The sequence below is a fragment of the Pristis pectinata genome, chromosome 9, assembly GCF_009764475.1.
Source record: "Pristis pectinata isolate sPriPec2 chromosome 9, sPriPec2.1.pri, whole genome shotgun sequence".
Taxonomy (NCBI): Eukaryota; Metazoa; Chordata; class Chondrichthyes; order Rhinopristiformes; family Pristidae; genus Pristis; species Pristis pectinata.
The window spans coordinates 79323202-79345283 of record NC_067413.1 but is presented as its reverse complement, the minus strand read 5'-3'; the positions used below and the strand labels follow the sequence as shown (position 1 = coordinate 79345283).

General features: G+C 37.7%; 1 protein-coding gene across 1 annotated transcript in view; it reads left to right on the top strand.

Moving 5' to 3' along the window:
• arfgef1 (ADP-ribosylation factor guanine nucleotide-exchange factor 1 (brefeldin A-inhibited)) overlaps positions 1-18040 on the top strand; it is a 146678-nt gene extending 128638 nt beyond the window's left edge. Inside the window, 6 exon segments of the mRNA XM_052022993.1 lie at positions 607-763; positions 2621-2760; positions 7823-7991; positions 11981-12119; positions 14007-14124; positions 16544-18040. Of these exon segments, the coding sequence (XP_051878953.1) occupies positions 607-763; positions 2621-2760; positions 7823-7991; positions 11981-12119; positions 14007-14124; positions 16544-16711 (891 nt within the window). The 3' untranslated portion in view covers positions 16712-18040.
• The last annotated feature ends 4042 nt before the right edge of the window (positions 18041-22082 follow it).

The window sequence follows — 22082 nt, the reverse complement described above, 5'->3', positions numbered from 1 at the left end:
TGGCCTTTCAACAAATAATTGTAAAATAAAAAGTAACGATCAAGAAGCTGAAGGAAAATATGCCTTTTGTTGGGTTGAGAGTGTGGCATTCTAGGAAATTGCCAATGTTGAGGCTGTGCTATCCAAAGGCTGCTCTAAATTGTCAGTTCCAAACCAAGCTGCTCATAGTAGCTGAGGTTTTAATATAAATTCTTTCTTTAATACAATTCAGTGGATATTTTTATTCGTATTGTTCTGAAATACTGCAATAGTTGAGCCCTTTGAATAAGGTATTACATGTAGCACAAGTACATTGACTTTAATGAAATATGCACCTGATGTATTGAATGTAATAGATAATATGGAGCATTCAAAAGATGATCAGTGCTATTGGTGTTATTGCATAATGTGTACTAAACTCAGTTTTCATTAAGTGCATTGTCAAATATTTCCAGATTAATAGAATACATTTTGATTGCTGATGCATAGCAGCAGTTGTATTGAGACTTGGATATAAAATTAAATACATCTAGAAATTTAAAAAATCATACATCAAACAGCAATTTATTTTATATTTATGTCTGCTTTTAAACAAATATAGACTACAATTTTATTTATGTTTTTTAGGATGCTGTTTCTCAAAAGTCTGTGGATGTCCTGAGTAAGGGTGAGGATCAACTGTCTGTGACCAGCACAGAGAAGAATCCTTTAGACTGGCGTCAGAGCCAGTTTAGTCTCGGATCCAATGCCAGTGATGATGCTGCTAAAGCTAAGACATCATCAAGTAAGTCGCAGGCAAACAAAGTTACAATTTACTATCTAATGAAGGTTTTATGTAATAGGCTTCTGATAATGCTACAAAGGATTCTTTGTTAGGATATGAAACCTTGCAAGTTTGTGTTACAGTTTACTGTTACAGAATCCATGTAACTGACCTGGTGTAATTTTCTTTCAAAGTTGACTACTTTTCCTCAATTTCCCCTCCTCATAATATAATGAAACCATCTCTGAATGTACAGGTGTATAAAATATTATTGCAGCAGGCTTATGTAACTGGATACTCTTTTCCTTACTGTAAGAAATTTGATATAACAATTGAAAATGCTGAAAACAAGCAGCCTACCAGGCAACATCTGTGGAGAGAGACAAGTTAATGAATTGATGGCCTTTCATTGAAACTGGAAAAACAAGCTTGTTTTAAATTGCAGAAAGGGGGAAGGGCAGAGAGAACAAAGGAATGTCATAAATATTCACCATTCAGGTACAACACCTCTCCCTTTACCTCTTCCCTTCCCACCATCCAGGGCCCCATACATTGTGATGAAAGATTATTAACCTGAAGTGTTGACTATCTTCTCCACAGATACTGCCTAACCATCAAGTTCTATTTTTATTTTAAGGCTATCTGTGTTGATCATTTGTACTTGCTCCCCATTTGTTTAAATTTAGTTTGTGGATTGGGCATAATGAGGGATACCAGATGGACTGTCAGTTCCTTTGGACCAGTACAGCATGAATCAAGGGCTTAAGGAGAAGAAAACTTTGGAGTAGTGATTAAAATCGGTCTGGGTCTAGAGTTAATAAAGTTGCAAGAGCTGCTCTTTTGTCTAAAGTTGACTTTATAATCAACATGAATATTCAATTATTTTAAACAAAGGTAACCCCATTATCACAGAATTTTAACTTGAGTTTGAGGTCATCCCAAGTCTTGCTACTTGTGCAAGAAAAGGTTTGACTCTCCAGCACTGAACAATCTGGCATGCTCTCAGAAAAAGCATTTTGAAAATCCTACAGCATATCAGATTGTTAAATACAGATCACCATTCTCCAGTAACTGGGTTCAATATTGGAGCTATCTGGCTCATGTGGTAGTTGGCACCCTGTGACAATTTACTGCTTATAGTTTTAGATGTTGCTGGTAAGTGTTCAGTGGAACTAACAACACCTCTCCTTATTTTCCATGTACTCTGTTGTTCTTACATTGTTTTTAAAAAAATGCATAATAATGCATTTATTGGATAATATAACTCCTGATTAACCATGGTCTGTCAACTCCAGTAAGTGCTGAATAACAGAGCTTTTGCAGTTCCACTCGTGCCAAGTCATTTTAAAACATCACTGCTGAGCTTTAGTCACTTCCTAATCAACCTGCGTCTCAATCTTAACATTCTCATCTATGTTTTAGAAGGTGGCCTTGCCCTTCACCGTTTCAGGAATATTCTCAAGTCTTTCAAATCTCAAGTATATTTGCTGTCTTCCAATTGTGACTTCTTGCTTGTATTGAATTTAATCACCCCACCACTGAAGCTTTCACTGATAAACCAAACTCAAAATTTCCTCCCTAAAACATTCATTATTTCCTCTTTTAAGATGTGCCTTAAAATTTATCTTTTAGACCAAGCTTTGAGTTATTTTCCTAATTGGTGCCAGTTTATTGTTTGATGTGATGAGGGATTTTTTTTAGATTTATGACATTTTATGAATCAAAAATGTTAATCGAGTTAAATGTACTGTATATTGTCATATCTGATGATTGTTAAATAATTCAACAATTAATTCATTATAATTGATTGAATTCTTTGTTGCATTTATTCAAAACAACAAATCATAGTTGATTAAAGCAATTATTTTCTTCCCATAGGAGTACAAGAGCAAAGATTATTTGCTGCACTTCTCATCAAATGTGTCGTCCAGCTGGAATTAATTCAGACAATCGACAATATTGTGTTCTTTCCTGCAACCAGCAAAAAGGAGGATGCTGAGAACTTGGCAGCAGCTCAGGTAAAGACCAGCTGTTTGTGAAATGGAAGGTTTTTTTTAACTGAATGAAAGATGAGAGCAAATTTCATTGTAACTAATCCAAAAAAGCAAATCTAAAACAGTTCAACCTTTGTGGAAAAATTATCTTTATAAACAGAAGTTAGTTCAGTTGTCACAATTTACTTGAGGTCATCCAAAACCTTACAGCTCCTGTAGAGGATTGGTTATCCAGCATTTTACAACCTGGCAAGCCCTTAATAACTGAGATTTCAGAAATCCCTCAGTATATTTCAACATTATCCAGTAGCTGTGTTACATATGGGTGCTATCTGGCTTGTGACAGTAGCTCCCTATGACAAGTTTACCAAGTGCAGTTTTCAATGCTACTGGTAAGTGTTCATTGTAGCACTACCAGTTTCTATCCTTCGTTTTCATATACCATGTACTCTACTGTTCATACGTTGTTTAAAAAAATCGTAATAATACATCTATTAGGTAATATAATTTGTTGATTAACCATGGCCTGTCAAGTTCGTCTTGTGCTGTATAACTTGTGCCAAGTCCTGTTCAAACATCACTGCTATGCTTGCTGAAGTATACCAGTTCCTGGTTAAGCAGCACCTTCGGCTTTTTTAACATCTTTACAATTTTATTCTTGTTGGAGTTATATCATCTATAAGTGTCCATTTTCATTTCCAATGCCTGTAGCAACATTTGTGAGTACAATTTTTTTCTAAACTGCCATTTCATGTTCTCAATAAAAGCAGAATATCTTGAAGGTATTCAGTAGTTAAGCAATATCTGCAGAGAGAAAAACAGAATTAATGTTTCCACCAATGACCTGAAAGCAGAATTAGAAAGGTGAGAAAATAAATGTGTCTTAAGTTGCATTGAAGGGGAAAGGATGAAGTAATAAAGGGAATATCTATGATGGGATGGAGACCAGGGCAATCTAAATGACATAAATTTTGTTGGTGCTATCTCAGAAAAGGTGAAGGCTTGTTGATCATAGCTGATTTGTCTGAAAGAAGTTAGAGGGAGACAGGAGAGGAGGAAAAAACAATGCTGAGAAACTGTGAGATGCAGAATAAGGTTGTTGCTGGAATTCTGAGATAAGAGTTTACTGGAAATACTTCCTTGGAGAGTTAAAAGCTGCTATCATGTTATAGGTGACCTTGCAACAGACCAGGCAGTTCCAACACAAACAGGAAAGACTGGTTATCTAAGGTTGTTGATTACATTATAAAGTCCTGAGGGCTGCAATAAAGTGCTTTTCAATGAAGTTATGTTGATCTTTGTTGGAACATTGTAGGAAGCCATGACAGAGGTCACAGGTCAGAGAGGGAAGGTGAATTAGAGTGCTAGGCAACAGGGTCATCCTTGCAGACTGAACCAAGGTGTTCTTCAGAGCAGTCACCCAGCCTGTGTTTGGTTCCTCCAACGTAGAGGAGACCACATTTTGATTACTGCATGCCGTGTACCAAGTTGGAAGAAGTACAAGTTAATTGCTGCATCTGTAAGGAATTTTTGGGTCCCTGGATGGTGAGAAAGGCAGAGGTAGCAGGGCAGATGTCACCCCTAAATAAAGAGATTGTTTAGACATTTTGTTCTCTCTCTCTCTCTCTCCTCTTCCCTCCACCACCGCCCCCCCCCCCCCCCCCCACAGCAACTTAAATCACTTTTCCAGATCTGTTGAAAAGTCATCGATGTGAAACATCAACTCTGTTTCTCTCTCCGCAGATGTTGTCTGGCCTTCAACGTTTTGATTTTATTTCAGATTTCCAACGTCCGCACTTTTTTCCTTTTAGATTTAATATGCTAATTCTGATCATCTGCTGCATTCCTAAATCTGATAAGATGGCCTAGTAACTTTACATTAGCTTTCAAAAGTAGGGTTGTCATAGAAACATTAATTACAACTGAAAATCTTCAGTGGTGCAGAAGCATTATCATTCAGTTTAATATTTTATCAATTGTAAAAGCTTGAATACAACTCCCTGTTTGGTTTCTAGTTTAATGTTAAAGCTATGGTGTTCACTCAATGACCAAGTAGTGCCCAATAATGGAGCATAATTAGAAAGTCAGTTTGGCTGTCAGACTGATTTTTGTTTTTGCTCTTCTTACTTTAAGTGCTAGACAAATGGTTGACTCGATTCTTCTAACTCTGTCACAATATAATATTTACTTTGGAATATTTTTTCCAGAATGAAAATATGGAACTAAGCAGGTTATAAAGGAATAGCCATCTCCACCTCAAAGTTTATATATAACATTTGTACAATTCAATAAGGCTTTCATTTAGTGTTTTGATGCACGGTACTACAGAGGTGAAGGTATAACTTAGGAGTTGGATCAGCTGTTTGTTGTGAATTCTTCATTTTATTTTGCTGGCTTGACTTTACATTCTCACGCAGCATATTTCCTGAGGATTGATCATTTACTTCCGATGCCCATATTATAACATTTAAAAGGATATGACTGAATTATGAGTTCTTCATCATTAACATTGAAATTCTCTAGTCCGGCATTCTGTCATCTGGGAACCCCAGTGGTCCAGCATATTTACAATCTGTACTACAGATCTATACAAATTAATTAATTCAAACTAAGATCTAAAATTAACTAAGATCTGTACTAATCTGTGGCAAATTAACCTACCAGTGCAACTTCTGCAATCTCAGCCAATAGTGTTTCTGACTTGTGGAAACTTCAGGTGACAGATAGTTCTCTATACCCCTGCATGACCTGGTAAGTCTATACTTTAAAAAGAACAGTTCTCCTGGTCAGAGTAAGATCACTGGGGCAATTTCTGTGGTCTGGATTTTCTGTGGACCAGCACCAGTCAGGTCCCAAGGGTGCCAGACTAAAGAGTTTCAACCTGTATTATAACTCATGTGGCACCATTGCTAGCACTTAATTTTAAGTTTCATATTTATGGTAGGGCTATAAAAGCAGAAGTTTAACAAAAGGATGAGGTCAGTTATCTGCATCAAGTTGTTAAATATCTAATCTGACTTTTGAATTTTGCTTCCATTCATTCTGAAGAAAATCCTTTGTATTTTTAACCTTAAACATGTTGCATAAATCACACCTACTACATGTAATAATATTTGTGGCATTTCATGCGTGTAGGAATAGCTGAGAAGCGAGAGAACCATTTTGTAGGTTGGAACACTGTCTCTTGATCAGTTTGAAGTTAACCATAAGTCGCTGAACAAAGGTTGATGGGGAAACCATTGGGTAACAGGATACCTCTGAACTTGCTGTGGAGTGCATTATCACCATTTTTCCCAAAGTTCTCTAAAAGCATCTGGCAGGAACCATAATACCATTTGTGGAATGTTTCTTCCTTTTTCACTGTTCCAACTAGGTCTTCTTGTTATACCACTTAAAAAAGAAATCCTGGGCAGTTAGAAAGTGGCAAATGTACGTCAGATATTGTGTGCTTCTGGGGGATAATTCTAGCTTCAAGCAACTAATTTGACTAGGGCAAACTGGAGATCTATGCTATGGGCACATCTGAGACACTTAGCTTTACCAGAAGCGCAGAAGGAACTTCAAAATGAAAGATACCAAATGGTTTTAAAAAAAAAGACTACCATAAAATAAAAAAAGGTGATAAATAGTTGATTTGAAAATTGATAGTATTTTGTCAGATTGTCGATGGAACTTACAGAAATCGCTGAAAGGGAAGTAATGTAATAATGTCTCTCAATTATTTTAACTGTTTTACTGTAACCAATAAGAGAAATTATTGTTGGCAAAATTTTACTGGCTTATTGCACATATGATGTGTAGGCAGTTCTTGTTTACCATTTTTCACTGGTGATTTAATATATATTCCTGGCTGATGTGGGTTTTATATTCCATTAAGGATGGTATTCACTTGTCATATTTTAAGATTGCCATGTTAATTTTCAGTGGTTCCACAGATGTCTGATGATGTAGGGAACTTAAATTTCAAGAGTATGTATTGAAAATAGCATTTATAAATTTGCAGTGCCTATTTTTGTTTGTGATTCTCTGACTTAGTTTAACTTGTTGAGTGTAGAAGCCAATTCAGTTCCTACTGGCAGCCAAGACACACAAAAAAAATTAAATGCAGACTTATGGTAAGAAAAGCAGTTCCTATTTTATAATTTATCTTTAGTTTGTTACACACCTGATCTAATATTATAGACAGAATTTTTTAAGGAGATGGAGATTAAGAAGTTTCACAAGTGCAGCCATTTCAGAAACCAGTGCATTTAACAACAAGTCATCCGACAAGAATCACAGACTGGATAAATGGACCACAGAAGTTATAGACGCTTCACAACCTGTCTGTCTGTAGCCTCTGCAAAAACAAACAAAAGTAAATCGCCTTAATTTGGTTGACTTCTATTCTGCACATCAAAGCTCCATCTTATGAACCTCAAATGATGTTTGTGCAGATTGCCAGATCAGGAATGCAACTTTAAGTGTCTATTTGAATGAGATAATAATTTTGAGAAGTTAATTTGAGGTGCAAACACAGTGGAGTGGGTTCATTTAAGTAATTATAAGGTATGTGTTTTATACCAAAATTTGTAAAGTTGGAGGCACTTTGGGATGGCCTGAGGACACACAATATGGTTTATCAGTGCAGTTTATTTCTTTACTTCCTGTACTTCCAGCCTTTGGCATCAAATGTAGCAAAGTTGCCAACATTGCCAGTGATTAGTCAACTTGTATGCTGTCATCACAATTACCCTAAAGCAAGCTGTACTTGTTGGTAAAGCTGCCAGTTATTTGATATTGTTTAAAATTCCAGCGAAGTGTGCTGAAAGCCAAATATCCTATGCAAGGAATTTTATGTATTGGTATCCAATTCAAATTATAGTGGAAGAGTGCTATAATTGATTTTCATGCAACAACTGGACTGAAAAGCAGAACTCTAGTTTTAATTCTGAGGCGTGATTTGTTAGAGAATATAGAAGTTATGAACACTTCATTCATTGGGACATCACTGTCTCGTTGTTCAAAGGCACGATTGTGTCAATGTCCTAGTAAAAAAAAATTAATGAGAATAAGTGAATTCATTTCTGCCCTTTGCCATTTACAGAGAGATGCAATAGATGCTGATGTGCATGTTGAAAAGCAAGACCAAGGAATGTATCATTATCTAACTTCAAAACAACTTTTCAAACTCCTTGACTGCCTACTGGAGTCTCATCGATTTGCCAAGTCCTTTAATTCCAACAGTGAACAGAGGACTGCACTATGGAAAGCAGGTTTGTAGTGTGTCTTGAATGTGTTGAAATTATCCATACATTGTTGATAGAAATGGCTTTTGCATCTGTTTTCGTAACTGCCAATTTATGCTGAAAGTGATTGTGAATGCAAAGTGTTTCATATGTATGCTCATCATTAGCTCTGATACAGTGGATTTGTGCAGTGATGTAGTATAATAGTAGTAAGATGCTTGTTCTGCAGTTCCTTGTAATATTAATTTAAGTGACTTTAAATCCTAGTTGATGTAATAGGTTGATGTTTTGTGCCAATTTATTGTGTAAGTTTTATGAAGACCTAGGATGTGTCACAACATTCAAAGGTAACCAAAAAATATCTTAAAAATGCTGTATACATCAACTAATGCATATTGCATTGTGTTGTCAGGATAAAATGCATCGTTGTGTTTTGAATACTGTATTGAATATTGAGGGGAGGGGAGGAAAATAAGATAAAAGGCAGTTCAACTGTTGATGGGTCAGGGTTAGTGTGAAAATGGTGCTTGCTGGTCAGAGCCAAAGGCCTGCTTCCATGTTGTATCTTTCTATGAATCTATAATTTCAAATGATATGGTCCCAAAATTCCAGTCTGGACTGGGTCTGGTGGTAAAAGGCAGAAATGGTTTGATGCAAAGTGTATCTGGCTCTTGGCCTTACACCAGGATGGCTGACGTGTGAAGCATTATTCTATTCAAATATACAAAACATTTGAATGGCATCTCCAATCCCAAGTTAAAAGGTTAGTTGTTTTCTTGTTTTACTTGATGTTTTTAATTAATTGCTAGAGTTTTTAATTTTTCAAGTATTTAATTCTATTTGAGTAGTTTTTAAATGTCTTTTACTATAAACCCCTTTTGACAGTAGTGAGCTCTTGGAGGCCATTAGATGACTAGGGCAAAGCCTCACCTCGGACACCTGAGGCCCAGTCATCATTGTAGCCCATTGCATTTCACAAAGCAATTCTCTGGCATGGAGAAACATTTGACTTGGCCCTTTATATCTGGAGGAGGTTAGTATGGGGCAGCAAGTTTGGATAATTGAACTAATCCAGGTTGATCCAGTCCTATCTTTTCCAAATCAAAATGGTATTGGACTTGGAGGAGGTGGTGATAATCCCATCTGCTAATCAGTAGAAATATAGGTAGTAGTCCCAACTGTTGTACATGGCCTTTCTTGACCTAACCCAGATCTTTCATTCTGTCAATCATAAGGGACCTTGGAGCACCCTTCTCAATCTTGAATGCTCACAAAAGTTTGTCTATATCTTGCATTTGCTTCGGGGTGGCATGCTGCGATCCTAAACATTGAGTACATGTGAGGCAACTCCAGGCAGAAGGATCGAGCCCTTTATTTTTGTTCTTCTGCACTTGATCAATTTCAGTCTTGGGTTTACTTAGTGACTGAGCTTCCACAGTCCACCGGGGAGAGGGGGTTAGAGAATTCCAAAAACTTACTACCTGTTAAGTAAAGAAATTTCTCCTTATCTCAGTCCTCAAAGGCTGTGATTATCCCCCTTCATTATAAGCTCTCCAATATGAAGGAAAAAAAGCCTCACATTACCTACCACATCAAGCTCTTTCAAAATCCTGCTTATTTCAATAAACATATAAGCCAATTTGACTAAGTTAGGGTCAAAGATCCTCATCCCAGGAAATAATCTAATGAATTTAAGATGCACTTCCTCCAAGGCAAGTATTTTTTCTTTGATATAAAGACTAATACTGCACACAGTACTCCTAGTGTAATCTCAACAAAGTCATGTTCGCTTGCAGCAAGACTTTATTGCTGTTTTACCATAAGCTCTTTCAATAATAGGCATTGTTACATTTGCCTCACAAATTGCTTGCTACACCTGCATATTTTCTTTGTGCATTTCAAATCCTAATCACCAAGAACCCTCTGTCTACCAACATTTTCATTTTTTTTCTACCAAAGTAAATGACCTCACATTATACAATTTACCCGTTGCAAATAAGGAGGGGTTGCATTCCAAGAAACCCATCCATTTCGTGATTTTATGTAATACAAACCCTTGACAAAAGTATACAAAATGTGTTGTTTCTTTTGCATTTTGTGTTTATTTCATTACTTTTCTCACATCTGTAAGGGTGAATTTTTATTCCATATCTCAAATTTTTGGAGTGATTTGTGAATTCGCAAGGACAAATTTCTGTAGCCGAACTGCTGTAACGAGGGGCTGTACTGTACATCATCTACAAGCACCTTTCTACCTTCTTTCCCACACATTTGATCTGTCCATGGACCATTGCAATTTTTTTTCATTGATTTCAATTGTTGAGATGTAGGCACTGCTGGAAAGGCTAGCATTTATTGCCTCTCCCTAATTACCCTAGAAGGTAGTGGTGAATTATTTCCTTTGCACCTCTGAGCCAACTGACATTGAATCATTTTGCATCTTCCTCAAAGCCCACTTAACTTTCCATCATCAGTAAACTTTGACTCATCGGTCTATAATGTGTATTGCAAATAGCAGAGTGCCCAGCACTGATCCCTGTGGGACCTCAATAATAGCAGACAATCTGAAGAAGACCTATTTGTTCCTGCTGTTTTTTTTTGTCCATTAACAATCCACCTTATCAAGTTTGTGTGTTATCCCCAAATCTATGAGCCTTTCCTGTGAAAGTGCAGACACACACATTTGCAAGTACCCCATGATCACCCCTCCTACTTACATTGCAAAAAAAACAGATTTGTTGAACACAATTTTCTTATTATGTGTTCCACAGGCGTCCAGGCATCCAGTATCCATTTCTGATGGCCTGGGCTCCATACTAAGTATACAGTGCCAAATGTTACCCTGTAAAATCTCCTTTTTGGGAGGGAGGGTTACTAAGAATTCTAAAATATTTGAACTTTTTTGTGTCTGGTATAAAATCATGAATTATACTCCCGAATCTTTATATTTTGTCTGCCAGTTCATGCCATGTTGGAACACATGGCATGAACTTGTGTGTGCCTTTTTTACTCCATTCCTTTGTTGCTGCTTGTTCTCTCCATATTGCAATCTTTCAATTAATTTGTACTTCTGATGGACATTAAGTATAATTCATTGATTAATCATATAGATGACATAAATATTGGAATCACCATTGCTGTAGAAATTATTTGAGTAAATTGTTAATTTTGGAATGAGAAATAATAGAATCGTAATCCAAAGCTATCATATTTATTGTACTTTCCAACAAAGAATTTTATGTGGCACTCTTTATATCCCTTTCTGAACAGGCCAAAGCAATTTACTGCCAATGGAGTTGCTTTCTGAAGTGAGGTTACTGTTATAATAAAAACAGGAATTGCTGGAGATACTCAGCAGATCAGGTAGCGTCCATGAAAATCAAGTTTCACAGCAGCGACCTTACATCAGAACTCATTCACACCCTAGAAAACTGTGCTTTTGTCTCCAAAGATGCTGCATGGTTACTGAGAATCTCCAGCATTTTCAGTTTTTATTTCAGGTTTCCTGCATTAGCATTTTTTCCTGCACACGCAAGTAGGTCAAAAAACAAAAAACAGCAAGCTTCCACATGTAATATTGTCATAATGACCAGGTCTTCTAGTAATGACAATGTTTATTGAGGAATGAACTGCCGAAACAATACTGAAAATTATATTCCTGCTATTCTTCAAAATGAAGGCATTGAGAGAGCAGAGAAGCCTTGGTTTTGCACTTCATTTGAAAGAATACACCTCCAAGAATATACCACTCTCTCAGGACTGAACTGCAGTGCCATCTTAGACTTTTGTTATCAAATTGCTCAACTGTGACTTGAACCTAAATCTTCTGACTGAAAGGCAACCGATGTTGTTATATTGTGGCAAGTGCAAAATCTTTGTAAAAGTTGATCATTGTTACAGGGTTTAAGTTACTTCACATGTTGCGCATGAAAAATAATTCCAGTTCAAAACTAAATATGGTTTTATTGGTCAGTCCAGAATAATTGACTTATTATGTGTCTTTTCTGTTCACACAGGCTTCAAAGGCAAATCGAAACCTAACCTTTTAAAACAAGAGACCAGTAGCATTGCTTGTGGCTTGCGTATCTTGTTTCGTATGTACACAGATAAAAATCGTAGTGATGCTTGGGTGGAAGTTCAGCAACGATTACTTAAGTAAGTAGCAATTCTTACAGCAGTAGTTGGAAAACTCAGCAGTATTTTTGATGTTGCTTGGTTTGTTAAACGAACATTATGAAATAAAGTGAGAGGGGAAATCAAATCACACCCATTTGTCAGGTTTCTAATGGGCCAAATTTTACTAGGAAATTCTGACATTTCTCTGTGTATGTGCCAATATTTAGGATTTCTATATAAACCTGCCACTTTTGCTGGTGAGCATGTTTTAGCTGTTTTGTGGATGGGGTTTGTCCTGCAACTGCTTGAATTCTTGCTGTACATTTTCAAACTTCTAATGATCAATTCCTTTTTACTTGCATATTTAAATTGATTTTCTTGTTAAGGCCGTTGTCATAATCTGAAAGCAAACCATCATCTTTTGCAGAAGTGACACTTTTCAATCATGACTGCACAGGTTTATAGCAATTTGCCTAAACGCCAGACTGATTGTCCACGTCATTCTCATCTTTTATTCATGCCAATAGTTAATAAAACTTTCATCTATGCCTTTGTCACCTTCAGACTTGATTTTTCCAGGGTCCAGTGTCCACTGCACATTATTTTACCAGCCTGTTTAGTGACAGTAGTATCCATGCTATGTTTCTAGGGACATAAATTAATTGCAAAGCAGCTTTATTTAAAACCATTTACCTGGGCTTATCCAAGTAGTTTTGAATCCATCTCACAAACTCGCTCATTTATGAGTGTCCCTTGCAACATTTTATTGAAATCTTAGCATTTTATATGATAATTAAAGGCATTGCTAATATTCTTATCCATTTATGTTCCCATATGTGGGTTAAATTTAGCAGTCTGTACAGATTGACAGAGAGATACAGTATATTGATACATTTTAGAAGAAATAAGGATATCATTTACACTTGAGTAACCAGCATCTCCCCAGTACTCAATCATCCATGGTGACAACAATAAGAACTTGAGTCATTCCTTTAGTACCGAAGGATCAACTAAATTTCTTCCCCACAGGATTATAATTTATTCTGGATCATTACTCATATCCGCACTGCAATTAAGAACAGAGTCAAAAGATTTCTTCATCTCTAGATCCCTTGACAAATGTTGCCTCTCTGGTGCAACTGTATAAAACTTTGATTAGGCCACATTTGGAGTATTGTGTACAGTTCTGCTTGCCACATTACAGAAAGGATGTGGAGGCTTTGGAAATGGTGCAGAAGAGGTTCACCAGGATGTTACCTGGCTTAGAATGTTGGACAAACTTGGATTGTTTTCTCTGGAGCGTTGGAGGCTGAGGGGTGACCTATAAAAGTGTATAAAATTATGAGAGGCATAGACAGATTAGACAGTCAGTCTTTTTTCCAGGATGGAAATGTTAAATACTAGAGAGCATAGCTTTAAGGTTAAAGGGGGAATGTTTAAAGCAGATTTATGTGGCAAATTTTTTTACAGAGAGTGGTAGGTGCCTGGAATGGGCTGCCAGAGGAGGTGGTGGAAGCAGATACGATAGCAACATTTAAGATTCATTTAGATAGGTGTACAAACCTTAAGGGAATTGAGGGATTTAGACCATGTGCAGGCTGATGTGCAATTTAAATTGGCATCATGGTCAACACAGATATTGTAGGCCAAAGGGCCTGTTCCTCTGCTGTACTCTTCTATGTTTTCTGTTACTTGTTAAAGGATAATAAATAGTATAGGCTACCTTTTTGAAAAGAGGAAAGAGAGCAAGCAATTATCTTTGTTTTTAAAATTATGATTTATTTGTCCAAGTTAGTCAAACTCAAATGTGTTCAAAAAGTGTGTTGGTTTGCAATTGAGTTGTATATCTTATACAATAATACACATATCATACTGATTTAGTGAATTGTATTTGATTGATTCATTCCAACTGTTTTCTTTCAATAGTGTTTGCAGTGAAGCGCTCAGCTACTTCCTGACACTTACCTCAGAAAGTCATCGAGAAGCCTGGACCAATCTCCTACTACTATTTTTAACTAAAGTCCTTAAAATAAATGATGAAAGGGTAAGATTCATAATTAAAACAAGCCATTTCTGAAAGCAGAAATTTTTTTGTTGTTTATCATAAGTCTTCAGTTTATATTGACAAGTTGGACATTTTTAATTAGATAATTTATATTTTTGAATTGGAAGACTGCAGGTTCAAGTCTCACTTCAGTGATGAAGTGCTTGCAGGCAGTAGTGAGAGAGTGCTACACTGTTGAAGGTACTGTCTTTCAGTTGTGGCCCTGTCTTCTCTTCAGTATGGGTGTAAAAGGTTCCATGCCATTAGACAGTTTCAGTGTTCTAGTCAGTATTTTATCCCTCAGCATCATAACAGAGTATCTGCCAGGTTGCTGTATCCGGGGAGTTTACTGTGTATTAATTGACTGCCATGTTCCTTGCATTACAATGCTTAAAAAAAGGGTATTTCATTGTCTATAAAGCATTATGAGAAGCCCTGAACTCATAAATGAAAATCTTTCATTTTTAGAGGCAAGTTACCCATGTTTAAAATAAAAACAGAAATCCCTGGAAACACCCAGCAGATCAGGCAGCATCTGCGGCAAAATCTACTTTTTTAGATCAAAGAAGGGTGGACCTGACGGGTTAATTCTGTTCCTGCTTGCACTGATGCTGCCTGAACTATTGGATGTTTCCAGCATTTTCTGTTTTTTTTCTCAGATTTCCTGCATTTTTTGATTTTCATCTACCTCTGTTTAAATATATATTTGCACTGCTATCAGCTCCATCTCTATCATACTGTCAAGTACTTTGATCCTACAAAATGAACTTTAATGGTCCATAACATTATCCATTCCCAACGCAATACTTTCCTAGTTTAATAAATGAAAAAGCATTGCTTGCTTATCCTTTTTGATTATTGGATTTTTCTCACAATTGCCATCCATTTGAAAATATATCAGAAAGATGTAGATTATTGTATCAATAATTTTGCGTTGGACTTAATACTTTGGTTGTCTTACGAAGAATCTACAGGGTTAAATTACAAAAGGCATAATCTTCATAAGTTACCACTGTGAAAAGCTGATAAAATATATTTAGTGGAAACCTAAATTTTGGAACTGTTCTATTCCTTAGCAGAGGTAAATTTCCAGATTTTTATCCTGTTCAAAGTTCTTTCCAAGATAAATATGCAGGTCTGTAATGGGCACTTAACCTGTAACATTCAAATTTTTAAATCAATATTTAGTTAGAATTGACTGCTTGAAGCCATATATAGATAATATTATTAAAGATCGTTTGTGCTCATCTCAACTATGAAAAGTTTTTGAGGATTCTGACTATTAGGGAAATATGAAAATTAGCAGAAAAAAGTTATAAGGATGCTATTAAGTATAAACTGACCAAATGGGTACCAAGCTGCTTTATGAGGGAAGACTACTATTTCTTTGAGATCGAGGTTGATATTCTAGCTCAACACTTTAGAACACATGGCAACACATTGAAAGGTAACTTCTTTTAAGAAGTATGGAATTTTCCTCTTTAACAAGATTTTATTTTAATTTCAAATAATTTTAAAGATTTTGGTCCAAAGGAAGAACTTATTACTCATGGAAATTGAAGAGGGGCACAAGAGAAAATCTTTGTTACTTCCTGAACCATTATTTGAAACATAAATATCATGATTTCTATGCTGAAGTATGTATGCATTAATCAAGGCTAGTTATTTCTAGTTTTCAAATGTGATTACAATCACAAAGGGACCGGGGTTAGTTGGTGGATGGAGTGGGACCTAAGAGTTATGCATATTGAGAAGGAATTCGCTTAAACATTGTTGCTCTAAGCTTACATGCCTGAAGAACCTATATATCACATTAACATTTATATTCAGTGCCACGGTATAATGGAGTTGTTTGTGAGTTGTTGATCTATTCAATATATTTGTTTCCAACTTCAGTCAAACCTGGTATCATTCTTGCAGAATAAAAATAAGTGCTGACTAGATAGCTTTCACTAGGAAAATTATGCAAACTTGCAGCAGTTCACTGTCTTTAATCACTGAGTCTTATTTTCTAGCAAATGTTGCCACTTAATACATCTAATATATCCAGGTAAAACAACTGACTGTTAAATTGCAAGTACTTGGTGTTTTTTTCCTGGAATATGGCCTGTATCAGCCTTCTATTAACAACACCCACTCATGTCCTGCTTGCCAGTGGAAATGGACTTGTGTTTCAGCAAAACCATTTTATTAAGATCAAGTGAGAGTCATGAAGTACGTATCACCCATATTATCATACTTTTCACGGTATCATGAAGGTTGAATGTACAAAATATCAGTGCATTAAGAGTGAGAAGGGGTATATAATTCACCAATGTACCATTAGGGATATTGATTATATCTGGTTAAAGTATGTGCAGAACTACTCCTGATGTGTCCATTTTAAAATGATCTATCCTTTCTATGTTTCCAGTTCCAGTTCAAGGCCCATGCATCAAGGTACTACCCCCTTTTGTGTGAAATAATGCAGTTTAATCTGATTCCTGAATTGAGAGCTGTTCTACGCAAATTTTATCTCCGCATTGGTTTAGTCTTTAAAATATCTCATCCTTCAGAGCAAGAGCATGGATCCACCAACAAGGAATGATAACAGATCTTGGCTGAGGGATTCTTGTCTATAAATCTGAAAAGGACCAGGCTTTTTGCCTGCTTTGATTCTCTCCTTCTGCCTCGATCCCTCCTTGATCTTTTTGTAAAGGATGGTGCTTAAATCTGTTGATTTAACCTGCCTGAAGATGCGGATAAGTGAACTGTAAACTAAGTTCAAACTGCTTTATTTCATTGAATTAATTATCTGAAGGTAAAGACTGAGTGCTGTCCACGTGCTAAGCATGGAATCAACCATTTTGTGGTTTAGTCACATATTGAAATGTCGTTAGTGTCAAGAAGCACACTGGGTCTCAAAGATGGAACGTAAACAGGATTACAGTGAACATCTTATAATGGAGAAGTATTTAAATGAGTACTGTAGTTTGACAATGAGTAATATATATGCTGTAAGGGAAATAAATCTTGTTGCATTTTACAGGCAGGTTGGAAAGTATAATTAATTTTGAATTTGTTACAGATAATAGCAGATCTCTTGAGCATTATTCAGTAACTAATTTTTGTTTGCACAGCTCAAGATCTTTAAAGTTATAATGACCATCCTTCTGTGAAATCTGTTGTACAAAGATACAAATCTGTAAAATACAATTTTAACACTATATAGTTCTTCCAGAATGGATTTGTTTTAATTTCATTATTTTCTATTAATTTGTTAGAGTCACTGCTATTTTGTTGTTCATTGTATGCACTGGGTTGTTTTTGCTTTTGGCTTTTGTGAATATTTTCAAATTTTCTTTAATATTGCTCATGCAGATGCATTGGACCCTGGGAGCTGTGTGCTTAATTATTAGTGGAAGGCAGCACTAAGGCCATTACATTAATACAATTAGTGAAATGGTTACCCTGTCAATAAAGATGAGTTTTTCCCTACCTGTATATTACAGACTAGGGCCTATTATTTAAACAAAATGATTGATCCTGTCAACTGGAACTTGAATCATTGCAGGTTGATCTGAGGTGCATCTGCACTGACAAAACTGTGTCCATGTTTGATGTAGGTTCTACTGTCTATGTATAAAATTGATGTTAAATTAAATATATTGAATAATGAATCAGTTTTGGGGCTTGGGATGATGAAATATATTGAAATCTAATTATTAAGAGGCTGTGAACTGGGCTTTAATAAAAACAAAATGGATACAAGAGTTCCAAGCATTCCTAGTCACTGTGGATGTAGAAAAATAAATATTTGGAGAAGGATGAAATATATATGGTACAGACATGTAAAGTTTTCTATGTAAAAAAAAATGTACAACTTTCTGTACAATATTGGTTATCATCTGGCGTATTCTAATCAGGTCATAGCTCAATAAAGTTTTGAACTCTCTTTTACCAGTGCAGTCCTCTTTTGGTTGGTAGTATCCTGACCTTTTCATTTGCATATTTTTCAGCATGCAAAGTTTAGGTTTCACCTGAATCGACAGTTTATCTGCTGTCATTTTATTTTGTGATATCAATGAAGGAACTTGAACGTTTCACATGGGATGCATGTGTCAAACCCAGTAAGGGCCTGCGAACAGGAAGGCTTCATGGAATTCCCATCCTCTGCTTTGTTGATGCCCAGCATACGTGTGCATGAGATTAAATTGAAGCTTTTGTGACCATCTTCAGACCAAAGTGCCAAGTAATGGATCCATCTTGAGCAACACACAAAATGCTGGAGGAACTCAGCGGGTCAGGAGACATTTATGGAGGGAAGTTTCGGGTTGAGACCCTTCTGTCAGGACTGGAAAGAAACTGGGGAGATGGCCAGTATAAAAGGGGGAGGGGTGGAGTAAGAGCTGGCAGGTGATAGGTGGATCCAGGTGAGAGGGGGATGATCGGCAGGTGAGGGAGGGGAGAGAGTGGGAATGATGTAAGAACCTGGGAGGTGATAAGTGAAAGTGACAAAGGGCTGAAGAAGATGGAATCGGATAGGAGAGGAGAGTGGACAATGGAATAAAGGGAAGGAGGTGAGGAGGGGAACCAGAGGGAGGAATATGTGGGTTGTTGGGTAGATCAAGAGGGCAGGTATGGCAAAAGAGACCGGGTGATGGGGCTGGTGGATAAGGGAAAACAAGGGGGGTGGGGGGGGGGGCCAGAGGGGAGTGGTTACCGGAAGTTAGAGAAATCGATGTTTATGCCGTCAGGTTGGAGACTACCAAGGCAGAACATGAGGTGCTGTTCTTCTAATCTGCGTTTAGCCTCAACTTGGCAATAGAGGAGCCTGTGGACAGACATGTCGGTGTGAGAAATGGGAAGTGGAATTAAAATAGCTGGCCACCGGGAGATCCTGGTTGTTAGGCAGACAGAGCAAAGGTGCTTGACAAAGCGATTTCCCCCAATCCGCGTCGGGTCTCGCCAATGTAGAGGAGGCCGCACCATATGCAATAAACGACACCTGTGGATCCACATGTGAAGTACTGCCTCACCTGGAAGGACTGTTTAGGGCCCTCAGTGGTGGTGAGGGGGGAGGTGTAGGGATTGGTGGGAAGGGACAAGTGGACAAGAGAGCCATGGAGAGGGCAATCCCTGCAGAAAATGGGGAGGGGAGGGGAGCTGAAGATGTGCCTGGTGGTGGGATCCCTTTGGAGATGGCAGAAGTTGCAGAGAATGATATTTTGGATGTGGAGGCTGGTGGGGTGGTAGATGAGGACAAGGGGAACTCTTGTAGGTGAGGGCTGCTTCAATATTTCAATTAGCGTGGATGGGGGGAGGGGGGGGGGGGGCGGGGGAGAGACTGGGTCTTCTGGGAGGAGAAAAAGAGAGGATCTCAGATGTCCTGGAGTGGAAAGCCTCATCACGAGAACTGATACGGCAGAGACTGAGAAACTGAGAGAAGGGAATTACATCCTTGTAAGTGACAGGCTGGGAAGAGGTGTAGTCGAGTTAACTGTGGACATCAATGGGTTTTTAGAAGGATGTCAGCGGACGGAGACAGATCAAGAAGAGGGAGAGAGAGGTGTCGGAGATGGACCAAGTGAATTTGAGGGCAGGGTGGAAGTTGGTAGCGAAGTTGCTGAAATTGATGAGCTCAGCACGGGTGTAGGAAGCAGCCCCAATGCAGTCGTCAATGTAGCAGAGAAAGAAGGGGAGCATTGCCGGCGTAAAGTTTGGAATATGGATGGCTCCACATTGCTAATGAAAAGGAGCTCATGTGAGTGCCTACGGCTACACCTTTGGTCTGCAGAAAGTGGGAGGGGCCAAAGAAGTGGTTGAGGGTGAGAACCAGTTCTGTCAGGAGGAGGGTGGTGGTGGTGGTGGAGGGGGACTAGTTGGGACCCGTTCTGCCAGACGGAATCTGATCCATCTTGTTCTCCAGCTGAGGTGCCAGTATCACACATTCCAGTCTTTGTCCAATTCAGTTTGTTGCAGCATAGCTTTGACTTTTGACATCTACCCAGCAAAGTGGAAAATTGTCTAGGTGCTTTTTGTCCACCAAAAGCAGGAGAAATCAAATCAGGCTACTATAGTCCAATCTATGGTCAATTATCAACAAAGAGATGAAATGTACCACTGACAGTTCAAGTGGAACTGGCTCGTAACAAAAATAGTCCGATGATTAACCAGCTAACTATTTGGAAATCCTGATAGCTCGGCATCTGGCCTCCCTTGAATCTCACAGGGCAACCAGTTCCTGTACTCTCTCTAAACTTAGTTCACTGGAAAATTGATTTATAATACTGTACAACATCTTAAAAGAAAAGGTGAATTAAAAATGTTCTGTTATCAATAGGAATATCATCCAATAGTCCAGAAAATCTGCCAGTCCAGCAGAACCAAGTCCTGCCTGTGTTAGATTATTAGCATTTTATTGAACCTGCTCATTGATACTCAGTTTTGGTTTTCCTGGGATCAATGCTTCAGGCCTCAGTGGAGGCTTGATCCAAATTTGGATAAGACCTGAAGCCCAGAAATGAGGTGAGTGTAACTACCCTTAACATCAAAGCAGAATTTAACTGGATGGAATAATGAATCTCTAGTAATACTGATGTCATTGGGGCTATCACACCTCTCTCACCTTAATGTGATCATTCTCTGACTCTTCCTTTCCCTCTTTGATTTCAGGAGGCTGATGATCCCAACTCTCAGTGCCAGGTTGATTATATTTCCTCCTACTTTGCATCTTGTAAAGCCCGACCCGCTGAGTTCCTCCAGCTCTTTGTTGCATCTTGTAAAGACTCTATTTCCTAGTTTTATTGTCTTGGTTACATCTATATTCTGGCAGTGCTACCTTCTACATGAATGCTTCTGATGTCTTGATTTTTTTTCAACCATGGAAAACAACTCAGATCTTACACCTTTCTCTCCCTCGTAGAACCACAATAGGGTCACTCTTGACCTTGCCTGTCATATCAACAGCATCCACATTCAACAAATAATGGTCCACTGTTTACAAAACCTCCAAACGTGATGTTACCACCAAGAGCAATCTGCTTCCCTTCATTTTCAGCATTCTGAGAGGATAATTTCATTAAGGATGCTCTGGGCAACTCCTTGATCTCCACCAATACCCACTTTCCTTCCCAGGCAGGTGCAGGAGATATAATGCTCTCTTCTTACTGTTCAATACCTTGGATATCTCCAGGTGAAGCAGAGATTTGCTTGTACTTTCAATTTAGTTTACTGTATTCATTGCTTAGTCTGAGGGCTCCTTTACAATGGAGAGGCCAGAGATTGAGTAATTGCTTTATGGAACACGTCTATTCAATCCAAATATATGACCCCAGGCTACGAGGTTGCCTATCGCTTTAATTCCCCATCCTGCTTTCTCACTGATCTTTCTGTCCTCAGCCTCCCTATTTTTTCCTACGGACCCCATCTTCTGACTGAGCACATTTCAGCCTTCTTGATTCAACGCAGTTTTAAAATGTCCAATTTTTCTGTTTTGATTTGAGTTCTAGAATTCATGAAATGTTCCTTTTGTAATTTCCAATTAATGATTCTGCTTTCTAATCTAGGTCATTTTGTCTCAGTGTAACCATTTTTCATCTCACACAATTAATTCCTTTTGTCATTTTATCTCGTCTACAATCTCTCTCATCAGACAATTCCTTTGTTTTCTGTTCGCCTTCCGCTTTTCTCTGCATCTTTGAACACATCTATAGCCTTTCTGAGTTCTAATGGAAAATGTTAACATTCTTTCTCTCTCCACAGATGCTGCCTGATTCCCTAAGCTTCTGACCATTTTCTGAGTTCATTTCAGATTTCCAACAGCTTAAATATTATGCATTTGGAAATGTAGAATTGTTCTTCCATCATGGGTAAGTCAGAATTCTGGTGTTCTCTACTGAACACCACTGTGTGATTACCTTTGCCATATTGGACCACAACAATTTCATCACATCTAGCAATTTCCCAGCAGAAGTTAG